We start from the raw sequence: 17,699 nt of genomic DNA on the forward strand, positions 1-17,699 counted from the left end.
AAAAGGGCATGTTTTGTGTCTTATTTGTGTCGCTATTTGCGTCGTCCTTCGGCGCAGAGGCCGTTCACGGGGGCAGAGCGGAGATATCCCGAAGCACTTTAGGCACCCTGTAACCTGTTGATGCCACTGAGGTTTCCTTAGCGGCGCACCCACCACTTTTGTAAAAAACCACATGCCTTCAGAATTCAGTGTTATTTTCCCAGCCCTGACCCGCGTGCACGCCTGTGTCCGAGCGGGATGCCCTCCCGAAACACCTTCCTGCACCATGTCTCCAGTTCTGTGCTCCTCATTGAGAGAGACATGGGGCTCCTGGAGAGGATACGGCAGAGAGCTACAAAATTAATCAAGGGACCGGAACATCTCTCTTCGGAGGGAAGAAGAGAGTTGAGCCTCTTCAGCCTTGAGAAGAAGCGACTGAGAGGGGGCCTCACCAATGTCTGTAAGCCTCTTATGGGAGGGTTCCAAGAGGCTGGGGCCAGGCTCTTCTCAGTGGTGCCAAGCAATAAGACGAGACAACAGGCAGAAACTGATGCACAGGAATTTCCACATGAATACGAAGAAGAACTTTTTTTTTTATTGTGTGGGTGACCACTCAATCGAACAGGCTGTCCAGAGAGGTTGTGCAATCTCTCTCCCTGAGCCGCATGGATGTAACCCTGTGCCGTGTGTTCTAGGATAACCTTGCATGAGCGGGGAGGTTGGACCAGATGACCCTCTAGTGCATTCTGCGATTCTATGACATGGGGAAAAAAAGCAGGGGGGAAGCTCAAACTCGGCAGCCGCCTCCGCAGCGTCGGCCCAGCCCGAGCCCCTGCGGCTCCTCCCGCCGCTCTGCCCGGCGCTGGCTGAGGGCAGCGGCGGTTCGGCCTCCGCGGGGCCGCCCCCGGGCCCGCCCCGCCGCCAGGTGCGGTGCCGCCGCCGCCCGCGGGATCTGGAAGCGCAGTCACGGCGTGTGCCGGGCAGGGAGGCTCCTGAGGACCGGGCTGGCGCGTGCCGAGCCAGGATCTCCGCCATGAGCAAGATCTCCAAGTTCTTCAAGGGGGGCGGCTCGGCCGCCTCCAAGGGCCGCAGGGGTCCCTCGCCGCAGGAGGCGCTGGCCCGGCTGCGAGAGACGGAGGAGATGCTCAGCAAGAAGCAGGAGTACCTGGAGACGCGGATCGAGCGGGAGCTGGCGGTAGCCCGGCAGCACGGCACCAAGAACAAGCGAGGTGAGTGCCGGCCGGGCCCCGCGCGATTAAATCCCGGGAATGGAGCGCTCTGGCTGCGGCGGGGACTCGGATCTCGCCGGGGCTGGGCCGGGTCACCTGGCTCCGCAGGTGTGCAGTGTGGTTCGGCTGTGGGCTCCGCGCAAGTATCACCACACGCGAGGCGGGATGGTGGTTTTGGGTCTTTGGCATCTATTAGTGTTTAATGAACTGTGAATTAATATAGCAGGATGGGAATTTGTTATTCCTCACAAATTTACTGTCTGTGGTTTCCTGTGCGATTCACCTGTCCGTGCTTTGCACCATAGTCGATGCTGGCTGGATACACGGAGGGCAAAGTACTGCTCCTCAGCGAGGGGAGGGAATTGCTGTTTGGGGGCTCAGCATTGGCTGGGCAGGTGGCAGAGGAGATGAAGGATGTGTGGATCTCCTGTATATTCACGAATAAATGCACATTATCTCCATTGTTGACAACTGAGGAATAAAGTGATGCAATGATTTGTCCAAATAATGTAAGAACTATATGTGCAACCAAAAAAAGAATGTAGCTAACAAAGCAGTAGTCACTAATGCTCTAAGCTATCAAAGGAGAGGATGCTAGGGGGTCAGAAGGTCTGGCTCCTGTGTATACTGATGTTGTCATCCCTGGGAAGCAAATGATGGTAGTCACTGTCTTGGGGATATACAGGCCTCAGAGAAACAAGTTAATTACTTCCTGAAGTCACATGGAGAGCTATTTGTGTACTCTGAGCTGTATTTTAATTTCAATGCTTCAAAACAGAAGAACATTTTGAGTTAAAGATTTGTGATGTAACAAGAAAGTAGATCTTTTGCCTCTTCTTTCTGTTACTCAATAATTTAAAAAATAATGCCCTGTAAGTTCAAACTTTAGAGGAGCTGTTAGAAGTATTTTGGTTAGCTCTTTAATGTATTTGTAATCCTTTAGCATTTAAAAATTATTAGCAAAGGCAGTTTAACTAAACTAACTTTTAGTTAGAATGGGTTTAAAATTCTGGGTTAAGATGGGACAGATTTGAAGGCACATCCAGGGGGAGTAAAGTCACTTGAGAGCTTAACTGAGCCAGCTGTTTAAGAGCATGGGAGTTGTCACACTTGTCCCGGTCTCACACTTTCTACTCCCCTGGCTTCAGCTGGAGTGTCTCTTGGTTCCTTCTCCAAGCACCTCTGTACTGTCACAGTTCAGCTGGAAGCTAATTTGCTATGGGACAAAGTGACCAGGTGGCTCCTAGGGCTGAATTCATTGTGCAAAAGCCTGAGCTGCCAGGCTGGTGCAAGAAAAAAGGTTGGTTCCTATGACTGTAGCAATTCCTGGTTAAATTCCAACACGCTGCTCTGGAACTTCTTCCCAAAGCCGAACTATAAGCTGGCACATTTTCAGGGAGAAGGAACATTTCCTGCCTCACTCCTGCCCTTGTGCTGCTCCCTTCCTTTTCCTTAGCAGAGCTCCCTGAAGGGTGTGTTTCAGAAAGCTGCATATTTTAAAATACTGTGGTTTTCTTTGGGCTGTTATTTTTACCCAGGATAGTTTAAGTTCCACTTTTCCAGTTGACCTGGTAGCTACATGAGTGCTTGTGCACCTGCGAAGGAGAGGGTGGGGCACAGACAGGAAAAATAACTTGTTGGGAAAAGGTGGATCTGCTTCTCCTTTAACTCAGCTGTTTGGTAGTGGTTTCAGGTGTGTGTTGGCCTTTTGCTTCAGGCGTGCAGCATTTGATATCTGAAGCTTTTCTCCCAGATCGTTGTTTCCACTGCAGTGCTCAATGTGCAATTCACCTAGTTTTGTATCTACGAAATTGTTCATGGAGTTGTATTGCAAACTAATCGTGGTTAAAAATAACTGCCTTTTTATTTTGTCATTTGCTCAGGGACCAAAAGTTAAGAACAGCGAAGAGGGAAGAGTAGGGCTAAAAGTTCAGTGTGACAGTTTTTATTCATGCTAAAAATGTTTCTAAAACCAAAATGGGATAACCTAAGTGCAGTCAGAGGAGAAACAATATGAGCCATATATTGTTTAAAATATAACCCTACTGTGCCAAAGTGCTTAAATTTAGCAGGATAGTCAGTGAACTTAAAACCCCAATAATATATCTTCATTTGATATGTCAATTGCTTTGCAGTTTAATTACTGTTGATTTACATATGGCAGCATATTAGCAAGTGTACAGTACTGTATAGCTCTGAGAAAATCTGTGCTGACCACCATCTATTGTAAATATATTACGTAAACATACACACAAATGAGAGTATAAAATCTACACTGCCTTGTTGGAGTGAGTTTTTCAGAGGGACAACACTGGTAATTTTAATGTAGTTTGTTTTGTTTTTGTTTTTTTTCCATTGCATCTGTGTAGAAGCCTATGTAAACTAAAATGGGGCTGTCTGCAACTGGAGCAAGATGTATGTAGGGATAGAAAATGTACCAAATTAGTATGATCTCACTTGATTTTTATGTGCATGAGTCTAAGTCAGTTGCACCAACACAAGAGAGAGCAGATTCAAGCACCAGCAATTTCTCATGACTTCATATGATTCTTGAATGGGTTTCATGTGACATCAGTAGGCTTAACTTGATTTGAAAGCTGTAATGTACTAGCTATGCCATAGATGTGAAACATCACTGAAATACTCCTGGCTTTTCCTTTATGAAGAATCTCTGCAGTTCATGTACCTAATCTGGAATTACCTGTACTTTTGAGGTGATACATTTCCAGCATTCTCCATTAATATCTGATTGTAGCTAGACCACTTCAGGGGTTTTTGTTTGCTGAAATTCCTTCTGAAGAGGTTATATCATGACAAGCAATATTTTTAACACAGTTAGTACTGACTTCTAATGCCTCTCCTTTCCAGGAAGAAATTATTTTTTAATCTCTTGCTGTGCTTTTTGGGGGTTTCTCAGTTTCAGCCAGTGCAGAGCTCCCAACTCCATCTACATATTGACTTTTCTCCTCCATTATTTTCAACAACATTAGAAGAAAATTTAAAGAACAGGAAGTGATAGTGAATATTTGAGAACTTTGTTTAAAATGAAATGTGTTTTCTGAAGTATGCCTGTAATTGTGAAAATAACATACACATGAATGTGTGTTGTTTCAGCCTGGTGTCTTTCACAGATCCTAAAAATATTAAAAAAAACTTAATAAAAAGAATAAAGTTAAGCCATCCAGAATGTGATTCAGTCTTAACCGTAAAAAATCCCATAGTGCTACTGAGGACAAAACCTATGAAGAAGTTGGAATAACAGTGAGGGTTTCACAAGTAGATGCTGTTAAACATGTTGTGTGTTATGTTTGGGCAGGGCTGATGTAGCCGTGTAGCATTCCTTTTCAATGAGGTGTAACCAGGAGGCTGTGGAAGCCAAACAATGATGTGGTAGTTGTGTGTTATGATGGACAGGACAGTCATGCCTACAGTAGGCTGTGGGACAGGTTGGGAGTGAGGGCTTTTGGCAGGGTCATAAAGGAGAGTCCTTGGCGTGTCTTTGCTCTGTGAATTACAGTGATTGTTCTCCGACTTTCATGATCACGTTTCAAGTGTCTTGCCATGAACTGGAATACTTTTAACTGGTCCAGCTCATTATTATTCTTGATTTTGCTCCTCAGTTGTAACTGCATGTGGCTTCCTCCACAAGGCTTTAAGGACTATGAAGTGCTGAAAATGAGCCTAATTAGGGTCCTATCATTTTTATGGCCTCAGCAGCATTGTCTTTGGCTGTCCCTGGAGTGAGGGAGGTCAGAAGCTGCAGTCCATGAATCCTTTGCAGGCCTGAGGTGGAGGTTTGTGAACTGTATCCAAGAATGAGACCTCGTATTTTCACAGTGGTGTTACATTTTCAGAAGAAGGAGTCTTATCCTACTTACGTAGTTTTCTCACTGAAATTATAAGGATTATTAGACAACAGGTTTATTTCTGCTTCAGAAGATGATGAGCTTGTTGGTGCTTTCTGTACTGATGGGTGTTGGTGGTGGGCTTGACAGGTAAAGGTGGTATTACTGCACTGTTGCTTTTCAGTCTGACCTGTCATGAAACCATGAGAAGGGTGCCACAACTCTTATTATGTCATTACTGCTGTTTTTCATTTTGAAATCTGGATATTCAGTGTGGCCAGGATTCTTATTGCCCAGCTGGCCATTTCTGCTTCCTTAATAAAGTGTCAGCATTGTAGCAATATTTAAAAATGCTTGCCATATGCAGTAGAAAAGCACTAAAAGTTCTAGGTACTTTGTAAAACACAGAAAAATAGATACCAAATAACAATAAAATCCTCTTAATTAGTGGTTGGAGCTACTGTAGCGAAATACTCTGCAATAAAGGGCAGTCATTTAACACAAATCAGGAAAATCATATAGCGTGGTGTGAATTTATAATGCTTTGGTTGATAAGGAAGGAGTATGAATTTATTTCCTATGAAGTGCTTTATTCTGTAAGTCACTGGTAAAACTAAAGAGAAGGAAGATAATATGTTGCACCACAATAATTACAAAGAGCTCTTTATGAATAGCTGAAGTCACAGAGAGTTTAGCTTCTCTGTGTTTGCTTGATTTGGGTGTGGTTTAATTAAATGATCTTGAGATTTTGAAAACAACTGCTTTGTGTGTAACTGAGGAAATCCATTTTCTCTGTGAGCAACCAATAATAACAGCAGCATTGCAGAGTCCCATTTCTGAAGAACACTGACTAAAAAGACTGCCCATGATAGATGCTTGTTCCAGCTGAAGTCTTTCTGCATCAATTTATTAGTGCTTCTTAGTCCACAGGGCCTCAGACTCTGCTCTGGCCCAGCCGGTGTTATGCACAGTTTCAGACCGTTACATTTGTTTGGAACCTCTAGCTTCCTAAACTAAGAATCCAGGATCAAATTTGATCCAATGGAAGCTAAGAAAGGAAGTGGCTGGTGTCTTAACTCTATGAATACTAAGCATAAATAAGTGGGGAAATAATAAGTAGGTAAAGCTTGTTAAGGATTAAATCAATATTAAGTATTTTAGAATTGCCATTGAGACTTTTACAATTCTTAGATTTGCTGTGTGCATGGCATCATCTGGAGTTTGTGCAACTTCTTCAGAATATGCGTGATCTTTGAACCATCCCCCAAAACCTGGGAAAATCTTGGATTTGAATGCTGTGATTAATCTGTTGGGGTTGTGGTTTGCTGTCCTGAAACATCTCACTGCAGATGGTGGAAGGCATCTTAGCCTGTGTGAATGCCTGTCCTTGTGCACCTCATGATGAGTAATTTTGATCAGGTTGATTTAAACATTTGTCAACAAAGCATTGATTTTTTTAGTGTGCTGTTACACACCATAAATCTTTGTGCCCTCCTTGGGGGAAATCCTAATTTAATTTGGAAAGTTGTGTACCCAGTGTCAAGGTTCAGTGTTACTGCACATGGGCAATTTTAACAGGACTGCAACAGTAGCTGCTGCTGTTGGTTGAGTTTGGGGGGGCACAGGGCTGCTGTGGCTTGCAGGCACTGAATCTGTTTAAAAAATTAACTCTAGGAGACAAGGGAAGGAATGGGGGTTTCAATGCTAATAGCATTGGAAGAAACCAAACAATGGGTTAACTCAGTCCCTTGGTTTCATTTGGTGGGGCTTTTTTGCCTGGCACATGTGTAGTTTGGAAAGGGCTCTCATCAGGAAATGCTTGTGGCAAAACTGTGTGTTCTACATCCTGAGGCCAAGAGAAAGTTCTTTTCTCCTCATGCTTGTCACATGCATTTACTCTGGTAATGATTTACTCTGGGCAGAGTACTCTGCTCGTAACTTAGTGAATATAAAAGACTAATCTTGACAATTTACAAAGATAATGGGGTGTAGCTGGATTTGACTGTGCCTGTGTCTACAAAGTTCTTTGTTTTCAAATTCTAAGGTTTAAAGATCACATTCCTAAGTGATTGTAAGAAATAGATGAACTAAAAAATGGAGTAATGCAAATCCTCCTCTGATGTAACTCATCTGCCTGGCTGGGCCATTTGGGCCCCCTGTTGCACTTCACAGTTATTGCTGCTGAGACAAAGTTTAAAAAGCGCTTTTGGTGGAGTTGTGGTTATCATGGCAGATCTTCTTACACTGTCTTCCTTAGGTTTTACTTATATTTTTCAGCTTATTCTTTTCTTCTCTCTTCTGTTTCCTCCCTTCTGACTTCTCTCTGATGTTTTTCTTTTTCCTTCCCATCTTCCCTGCTTTGCCTGTGTGCACAGGATGGAGTTCAAGATCTCCCACAGTGGAGGAAGACGCTGCTTTTCCTTGTGGTGCTAAAAGGAGTTAATCTAAAAGAGGCTTCCCAGCATGTTCATGCAACAGCCTGTTGGTGATTAACAGGCTGCCGATCTGGTGTGGCCAAAGTTTGTCTCCCTCATAGTAAGGTAGGAGGGTGAGAATTATGAATTCTGCAGGTCAGCTTGGTGCTGAACTACTTGTCCTTGTATTTGCTATGAAAACACACAGTGCACTTTGCCTCTTCCCATTCCAGCTGCCTTACAAGCGCTGAAGAGAAAAAAGAGATATGAGAAACAGTTGAATCAAATTGATGGGACACTTTCGACTATTGAGTTCCAGAGAGAGGCATTGGAAAATTCCCACACCAACACAGAAGTGCTCAAGAATATGGGTTATGCTGCACAAGCGATGAAAAAAGTACATGAAAATATGTAAGTGTTTTCTAGTAGCTTCCAAGTTGAACTTACTAACCACTTTCAAATTATTCCATCACTACAGACTGTTGTATCAAGTTAGATAGTTTTGACTTAATTTTTGGTTCGGGCATTGAATATCAGGAATGCTGTTAGTGCTGTAGTGTTATACTTGGCAGGAAAATATCTTTTCCTAACAATAAATCTAGAAGGAAATTCACTTAACTAGTGAGATCTGTTTTCTTAAGTCTGTCTTGGCACTGGAGAGTGGCCTCTGCCCTTGGTTTGTCTAGAAGAAAGTCTAATAGAAACTAGGTGGACTCTTCCTCAGAATCCATAAGCTGGACTGTAGGATTCAAAATACTAATTAGATCCATCCCCTTCCCCCCTGCCCTTTCTGAAAAAGAATTACTTTTTTATTTTCATATGTCCTATATTGTTTCAAGGGATGTTTTTCTGCCTGAATAAACAGAGTTAAATCAGAAGGGTTGTTCTGGGAAAAATAAACAGGAACTGAAACAATAATGAAGTTAACAATAAGGGGAAACCTTTAAATGGGGTACAATTCTGTCAAGTTCCCCCCAGTTCTGGTGAAAGTTTAACATAAAAAATGATTCATAAAATCATAGAATAATTTGGGTTCAAAGGGCCTTTTAAAGATAATCCTGTCCAAACACCCTGCAGTGAAGAGGAGCATCTTCAACTAGATCAGGTTGCTCAGAGTCCATCCAATCTGACCTTGGATGTTTCTAGTGATGTGGCATCCACCATTTCTGGGCAACCTGTGCTTCACCACCCTCATTGTAAAAAACTTTTTCCTTGAATCAAATCTGAATTGACCTGCTTTTGGATTAAAGTTGTTACCCTCTGCCCTTCAAAACAAGCCATCTTTTTTATAAACCCCCTTTTAGGTACCAAAAGGCCTGTAAAGATGCTGACCATGGGGGTCTGGTCATGGGCTGTGACTGTCTGGCAGAGGTATGAGGAGCACAGAGAGGGAGAGATACAGTCTACTGCAGTTTGACTTTTGTTGTAATCCCAGCATAGAAGTAGGTGGACTGGGTGTAGGTGAGGAAGATTATTCCCTGTGAATTCTGCTGTTTAAGGAGTCGTGGGCATAAAAAGAAAATAGGGTCTTTTCAAGTGTGTTCTGTAGGATTTGAATGATATATCTTTAAAAAATGTTTCCATGTTACGTTGCCAGGGATTTGAACAAAATTGATGATTTGATGCAAGATATCACTGAACAGCAAGATGTTGCCCAGGAAATTTCAGATGCTATCTCAAACCGAGCCACCTTTGGTGATGAGTTTGACGAGGTTAGTACTTCAGGCCTGTGAGTTTTAACTCCATAGTTATTTTGCTGTGCAGTGGTTTGTTTCTCAAGAAATGTGGATGTGAAATTCCTTGGTTCTAGCTTACCCTCTCCAGGACAACTGGATAATTTTATTATAAATATAAAAATTAAATAAAAATACTATATATAAAATATATAATGCACTAAATAAAAATATGCACATGTAAAAATATAAAAATAATTTTTATTTTTTGTATAAATTTTAAGAAAAGCATTTTTAAGTACACTCCTGTAGTTATTCTCATTTGAGCATCGGAAGAAGGTCACTAAAACATGTAATTTGTACTACTCCAAGTGGACACTAAAACATATAATTTTTTGTTGCTCCAAATAGCCATCCATTTGACTTGAGTGCAGGTCCCTATGTCTTGGACAGGCTGCTGTTCATAATTCTGAATATTTGGACCATTTTTTAAGGTCGTTTTTGGTGCTTAGAGATGCAGGTCCTTTCCCTGTTGCCCAGACCACGGAAGTAGCTCTGATAGGTGGAAGTAATACCTCTTGGAGGCAGTAAGGTTTCATTCTAAAGCTCTTTTCTTCTGAAACCCCCACAAGGCACTTAGGACCTTCTCAAATTTCGTTGCAGTGGCTTTCATCCAGTGCTCCCAGATTTAATTTTGTACATCTAAACAGGATATAACTTATTTCTGATTGAACCATGGTTGAGGACTCAAGGGTCAAGGTTATTCAAAATTCATGTAATCTGTGGAATGCAGAGATGGGTATCATGCTCAATATCACAACCAGTTTTCTTTTGTTTTTCAATTTTGTTTCAAAGTGGCCAAGCACTAAGAGTGGTTTGAAGAATGTCTTGAATGCTCAAACCATTCATTCTGTTCCCAACTAATTTGTTCCTATGTGCCCAAATGCACAACAAAGAAAAATATAAATGCTATATTGCACATATTGCCTTAATTGGAAGTTTCATTCAAAAGTTCTAATTTGTTGAAAAAAAGAATGATTCTTTGTATTTTGTTCCCATTACCTGCTTTCCTGTAATTCCATTTAGAATGTAAATAGACTTTCCAAGAAACATTTATTCATTACTGGCACAAAGAATGGGATTTGGCCTGAGCTTCAAACAATTGAAAAACATCCTGCCACCCCAAACAGCTATACAGTGTCTTACTTTTCAACAGTGCTAACTTTTTGTAGTCTAGGCTTAGTAAGCATGTTATAGATTGACCTAAGGAAGTTCCTAAGGGATACCAGTTGAAGCTGATGTGCTTTGTTCTCCTTTGGGAAATAAGCCCTTGTCACTTGGAGTGTAGTCGTACCAGCTTTTGCATAGGAGCCTAACACTTACAGCACTTGGCAGTAACTGGGAAACCTGGTTTGTAGGCTACTCTGCCTTAAGAGTGCTAGAATCAGTGACTTAATTGCTGGGATATAAGGTGGTTTGTGTTGAAGGATAATATTTAATTTAATTTTTTTTTAAAGATGTTTATTCCATGCACTTGGATGCATTTTCTCTTAACATGTGTGCCGTGGCTCGAAGGAGACCATGGAAACATGTGATTTCTCCTGCTCCAGACAGGCACAGAAACATAAGAGTTCCTTTTCCCTGGGTTAGCACAGTGTATGTTTGCCTTAAATTATAAAACCATGAGAAAGTAAATACAGGTATAAAGTCCTGTGGTGGTTATGCAACTATCATTTTAAGTTTGACATTGGTGATAAACAAAGTATAAATGTGTAGGCAAAGCCCATTTCAGTATCTAATAGCTCCTACTTTACTACTTTTTTGAAACTTCCCCCACCCCTCTCAAGTTGTTTTTGCCCATTGTTTCTTTGAAACCATTTTATCAGTGTGGCAAAGATCCATTTCTCTACAAATATGTAACATTTAGCTTCCTTTCTTTATGAAGCTTCAGCTGAGAAATAAGTTCCTTGCTTTTTAAAAAAGCATACGGCCTTTTTATTTTCAGCATGGTATGAGTGGATTAGATCGTCTGTCCAAATCAGCCTCTGCACCTAAAAGCCCATGAGTGCTGCATGCTTCAAGAGTGAATAACAGGACCCAAAGGACAGTTTTGATTCCAGTGCTGCTTTGAAATCACATATAATCCTGGATTTATATGATAGGGCTGAAGCATAATGTTTAATGACAATCTGCCTTATAACAACTGGAAGGTGTTTACCTTTTAAAATGGGAAAAAAGGTACATTAAAGTAAGAATCCATTGAAGAGTACAGGCTCTAGATTTGGAACAAACCTGAGAACAGCAGTGAGGCTTTTTAGTCTGTATTTGCCTTTTTGGCATGTATTGTACTGCTGTTAGTTTTGTTTCTAATTTTATTTCTTGTCCTGTTTCTAACTTTTGTTATCCTATTTTCAGTGTTCAATTAAGGTTTACTCAATTGCCCATACTTAGTAAAAATTACACTTTTTAATGTTCTCTTTCTTGATATGTCCTTTCAGGTGTAAACTGGGTTTTTTTTGTAGTACTTTGCTTCACAGTGGTTGAATGTGCCCTTGCATGTGATCGCTGTCAGTATTTGTAAATCATGTTTTCCTTGAATTTAGGATGAGTTGATGGCAGAATTAGAGGAACTGGAGCAAGAAGAACTGAACAAGGGAATGAGAGATGTCAGGTTGCCAAGTGTTCCATCCACATCGCTTCCTTCTCGCCCTGGTAAAATGCCTGCTTGCCATTTTATATTTCTCATGATTAAGCCATGCTATGAGAAAGGGGAGAGGAAAAGAGTGTTTCAGATATGCATTTAGCTCTTTTCTAACTTTTCAAATGTTATAAATTAATTTTCCTATTTTTGTATCTGCTTAACAGAAAAAGCAGAGTGGGATTCCATTTTGCTCTGTGAAAGCATTTAGGACCAAATTCTCTGTAGATTTGGGGTGACAAACTCAGGGAACTTTACCTTGCACATATACTGATGAATCTCCTACTGAAATGTAGTAAGATCATTGAGGAATGATCTTTTTTTGCCTTTTTTTTCCTTCTTTTTGGCAATTAAATTTTTAGTCTCTTTCAATTAGAGTCTGACCTAGATTCCAAATGTTTACGTCATAAAGATCCAGCTTTGCAGGGTAGTGGTTTGATATTTTCTACTGGTATTTTAATTAGAAATGAAGGAGGCATCGGGAAGCACATATTTAAAGACATGATTTCATTCCTTTGCTTTCTTTCTACTGAACAGGTTTATTCCCGGTATTAAGCTGTAGTTTTATTTTTCTGTAGTTCTGCCCTGTTCGTTTTGAATTCAGCCAGAGGCAGTCAACTTTTAATACACTTTTCACTGCCAGTTGAAAGACTTGCTGTGACTGACATAAGTAAAAGAATATAAATACTTGATGGTAAGGACAGCACACATGTGACACAGGTTGTTTATAGTTTCTGCTACAGAACAGGTTACCTAGACCAGCTCAACTCAGGTACTATGATAAGTGTTTTGGCAGATGACACTTAAATCTTGAGAAGCAGTTTAAAATACTCAAGTGGAGACTGTGGCCTCATCTACTGAACTCAATTGCAGAACAGTTAGGAAAAAAAAAGGGATTTAGAAAAACAGTGAAAATTTAGTCTGGCCATTATGATTTGTTCATACATTGCCTTCCAGATCCAGCTGTGCCAGTTGACATTTTTATTAAATGCAGACCATCTCCATGTGATTCTCACTATTTTAATTTTCTACTTCATGCATCTGAATGGCTGCTTCAGGCAAGATGAGCTGGTTGCAATTACATAGTTCAAAGATGTGAAAAACTGGCTTATGCTTTCTGAAACTCTCTGCTTACTTAAACAGCACAGCAACAGACCAGTTGATGGATCTATAATGCATCAACTGGAGATGCATGTTGCCCTCCTGATTTTGAGGATGAGGAAACTGCAATGAGCAAGGCATAATGACCTTCCCCGGTTACAAAGTGAACCTGTGACACTTGCAGAATAGGGACTGAACCTGTGGTCCCCCGTGTGCCTCTCCCACCCTTAGTCCTTGAAGGGTAGTTGCAGTTCCCCTCAAGACAGCAGCTCCTGCCCTGTGGCTGCCCCAGGCAGGAGCCAGCTGGCTGCTGTAAAGGTGCACACACAGGTGTTGGACCCAGTAGCAGCGTTCCATTGGTGGCTGGAGAGATGCCAGTCCTGACGTGCACAGCCCACAGATGGAGGAGGCAGCCTGAGGTTGAACCTGGGCTCTTGGGTGTCTAATTTGCGGGTCAGCAAATGAAGACAATTTGGATGAGGTTTTAGTTGAGTGAATGCAGGTGATGTGTGATAGGAGATTTGGGTACAAAGTGTGTGTGGGCCACGATACAGCGCTGGGAATTGCTGTTAACACAGCAGTTAACTGATGTCACCTGAGCAAAGCAAGTTCAGGAATGTCTTTCTCCATTTAATAAATGACACCACCCATTAAAACAGGGTGAGTTCATTCAGAGACTTGCTTGTGCAGAACCTCTCAGCATTATTTGGAAAGGGAGCAGGATGTGCAGCTGGCCAGGATAGGTCACTTTTGCTTGTTTACATGGGGGTGAGAGAACTGATGGCATTCTTGTGGGCCTTTCCTGCCTGTGACAACCTTTAGAAATTAAATGTTTTTTCTATGTGAGTCTTTCAGAAGGAATGACATCAGACCTGTATTATGAAGTTTAGGTTCTGTAGGAAATATGATGGGGCAGAATAGTCACATCTCTTATGAGCTTCATTCCTGCATTACTCATGTTTAGCTTGCTACTCAGTAAATTGGTCTGAGATCTTCACACGGAAAAGCACTATGCAAGTCCTCTTGCTAACAGATAGTGGTTCTGATTGTTACTTTAGTTGATTGTTATTGTCTCTTTATCTGCAGCATCGACCAGGAAACGAGCAGAAGATGAAGATGAAATGAAGAAACTGGCTGCCTGGGCTTCATAACAGCATGGTCTTTTTAAAACTCCAAACATTATAGTGCAGAATGTAAAGAGCTGTACTGCTGTTTTACAATCTCACTGATTTAGTGTGGTTGCATTTCATACAGGCTGGGGTTTTTTATGGCATGTCTTGCTGAGACTGGTGTTAACTGCCATATTACAAAACTAGCTTAAAAACCAGCAAACAAAATAATTAAGTAGTTGCCTAAACCTTCAGGCATATATTTTTTTTCAGCCTTGTCAAGAGATTTGTTTTATTATTAGTATCAGTTTTTAATAGGTACTATCTTACCATATCTGTTGGTTTGTAAAACCTGTGTGCCTCACTTATGCTCAAAGCTGGATTCGTTTTTGAAATGCGGAAGTTAAGTAAGTTGTCAGGGCCCTATAACTAGAGGGTTATTTGGTTCAGACTATTTTAATATTAGCAAAACAACTTAATACATGTCCTCACTTGCAAGTTCTTTGAGCCCAAGAATTACTAACAATTCATTTGGACATGAAGCTTCAAACAGTCTGCCGGGAGCAACTTACGGTGTCCTAGATATTAAGAGGAAGCTCTTCTGTAGGCTTATTGAAGTGGGATGTGCTACTTGTTTTGTTTTAACTGGCCACAATGTCCCATGCACTTCTCTAAGTCTACTTGAATTGTATTTTAGACTATTTCTGACTAGGTTACAGAATTACAGTGATTGAGGAAAGCAAAACACTTAGGTTCTTACAGATTCTTGCCAAACACTACTGATTTTCATTAACCCTGTCAGAAGTCCAGAAGAGATTTGACCTTCCTGTATTCTTATCCTCTTCATTGTCTTTACTTAGGATGAGTCTTTACTTAGTATGATAATACTCATCCTCACAGAAGGAATTACCAATACATTTTTAATTATACAATTTCAAAATAATTTTAATTTCTGAGCATCTGGTTCTTTTCTCTTACTCAGCTTGTAAATGGTAATAGTACCAGTGTGTTGCATTTGCAGTTGCCTTTTTAAACCCTGGTTAAAAGCTGATTCTGGGTTACTTGTGAAGCTGGTGTGTTACTGTCCAACTGACAGTGTTTTAGCCTGAGGAGCGCGTGCCACTCTTGAGTGCTAAACTATTACATATATGGAGGAATTGCTGTTCAAATGCAACCCAAAAATTAAATAGGCTGCTTTGTACTAATGAAGTATTAAACAACTCTTAAGGTCTATGCTAGTAGCCTGCTGTCAATCACAAGGAAATAGTAAGACGCTATGGAGTTCTTAGGGGTGTAGGAAGCAGAGTCCTTGATCTAGGTTTCTTGTTTTCAAATGAATTTAAATTTAGTGGTGACTGAACCACCTGGGGAATAGTGGTGGACTTGGTTTCTGTAGATCTTCAGCAACAGAAGACTGACCCCTTCTCCTGCAGGCTTTAGCCTGTGATTTGCTGGGTATTCAGCTTCAATAGGTTTCAGTAAAATAGAAAATATTCTAAATTATTTCAAACCCATTTGCTAACCCTTCTGGCTTGAATCCTGTGTTCAAAGTGTGTAGTTTATGTAGGTCTCTGAATTGGATACAAAACATATTAGCACACACTGGGTGCAGGATCATGCGAGGCTGGCAGTGCTTCTGGACACTTCTAGTATTTCTAAATATGAAGCCATGCCTACATAATCTCATGGTTAGTTTGGAAAAGCTGGCTTCCAGGCTCTGTTCTTGGTTGAATTAGTAGTTTAGCAGTGCTTAGCTCTTATGCAGCCCTTGGCATATTTGGAGTACTCTATAACCTAATGGATCTCTAAGCTTCCATTTTGAAACTAAAGTGACTTTTAAGTGTACTTTGGAAAATGTGGGCCTGCTGTTTTTGAATAAGAACTTTCCATGTGAACACCCCTCACTGGAGACAAAAAAATCCTGTAGAGATCTTCTTTGCTAACCAGTGTTTGACTTCCAGCAATGTTTTGGCCAAGTGTTGATCCTGAAGAAGCTTCAGGTGTGTTCAGCTTATTAATCTCAGATCAAGCACTTTAAAAACAAAATGTTTGAAAGGTGAAGAAATGAAACTCCATGTTCAGATGAGCTGCTCTGAAGGCTTATGTATAGTGGCTGGTGATCCTGAAAGACAGACTCATGTACCAGTTCATAGGCCAGGATGTGAAGTTGGTGAAATTGTACTCTGGAATACTGTAGTGATGTATAGAAACCAAAATACACCATGGACCTCCATAACTGGAGTGTTTGTTGCCATATTTTTTTGGGACACCCATTTTCTTCAAGGGCAAAGGGGTTGTAGGGATTTAACTCAGCTGAAGGAGTGGCTCTTTCCTGTGTAAATTCAGATAACAGTGGGACAAATGGCTCTTTCTTCTTTGAACATATGCCTCTCTTCACGCCAAGATGGTATTTGTTTAGTATGTAAGTAGTCGAGAGTGAATAGTGTCAATGTCTTATTGTAAATGTACCCTATTAACTGGAACATATTTTACAGGAGGACTATGGTAGCAGATGGTGTACTGTAACTGACTTCCTTCTGGTTGCTTATTTATTCTGAGATTGTTTTTTCTCCTAACAGGCTTAGAAATTTTTAACCTGGATAACTTTAAAAAGGGGAAATATATTAATAAAAAGTGGAACTAATTAATATATGTATATATATATATATACACACTGTAAATAAATATTTTGGTGTCATGTTTGTGTTACATGATTTTATTAAATTTCTTTTCCTATCAGGCAAAATTGTAAGTACTGTCCTTACACTGTCATTAGGATATAGTGCTCTTACAAAGGATATTTTGAAACATTTTTCTGATGTATTAATCTTTCAGCAGCCAGTTAGAATTCAAGAATTCTTTTAAGTTTATTTGCTTTAAAAAACAACCAACAAAAAACCACACCCCAGTATAAGCTGTGGTGTTCGGGCTGTGTTCCTTCACACTTAACCATTGTGTAGCAAGAAATTCTTTTAATTTAATATATCCAAAATACCTCCCTCTCCTCCCCTCTGACCCAAAGATGTTATCATTGTTTCAGTGATATGTGCTTTTCACTTTCCAGGCCTTGAAAGGAAGCATGATCTGGTCTTTTAAAAAGGAAAAAGAAAAAAAATATGATAGGCAAGGATGAAATGAGATAAATACAAAATGCATTTTTTCATTCATCTTATTAAAATTTCTTTAAAGTCTGTGTGTGTGTATAGTGTCTCACCTTTTATGTACACGCACATATATTTACATGTATGTATGAAATGCTGGAGCAGAGATTTAGGACCACGATTCATTATCTGGTGTGGAAAGGCTTCAATTGCTTGGGCAGCTTCTCTTCTCCTCTTTGTAAATCCTAAGGGTTTTGTCGCAAAATGCCAAGGAACTGCTGTGGTATGAGTACTGCTGTCTGTGTCTACAGCTCTGGGGGGTGGAAGAACAGGATGAGTGTGCAGGGGCAATATTTAGACAATCTCACCATCTTTCATGATGTTTTAGAAACATAAGGAGAAAAATTTAGTCTCAAAAATTATTTAGAAGCACATCTTAAGAACTGCAAGTAGTATAATCTCAGATAGCTCTCATATTTTCTCACATCTGTCCCGATTGCAGAGACTGTGGCAAGATCCACCTTCATAGCACTGTTGAGCCAGGTGTATG

At 40.7% G+C, this 17,699-nt stretch overlaps 1 protein-coding gene across 1 annotated transcript; it reads left to right on the forward strand.

The window, feature by feature from the left end:
• Positions 1-841: 841 nt before the first annotated feature.
• Positions 842-16,746, forward strand: CHMP4C (charged multivesicular body protein 4C). The gene is made up of 5 exons (XM_058833482.1): positions 842-1,208; positions 7,701-7,878; positions 9,065-9,179; positions 11,744-11,852; positions 14,026-16,746. Exons 1-5 carry the CDS (start codon positions 1,013-1,015, stop codon positions 14,088-14,090), a joined length of 663 nt encoding a protein of 220 aa, XP_058689465.1. The 5' UTR covers positions 842-1,012; the 3' UTR covers positions 14,091-16,746.
• Positions 16,747-17,699: the final 953 nt, after the last annotated feature.

Source organism: Poecile atricapillus, chromosome 2, assembly GCF_030490865.1.
Source record: "Poecile atricapillus isolate bPoeAtr1 chromosome 2, bPoeAtr1.hap1, whole genome shotgun sequence".
In the NCBI taxonomy this organism is placed as follows: Eukaryota; Metazoa; Chordata; class Aves; order Passeriformes; family Paridae; genus Poecile; species Poecile atricapillus.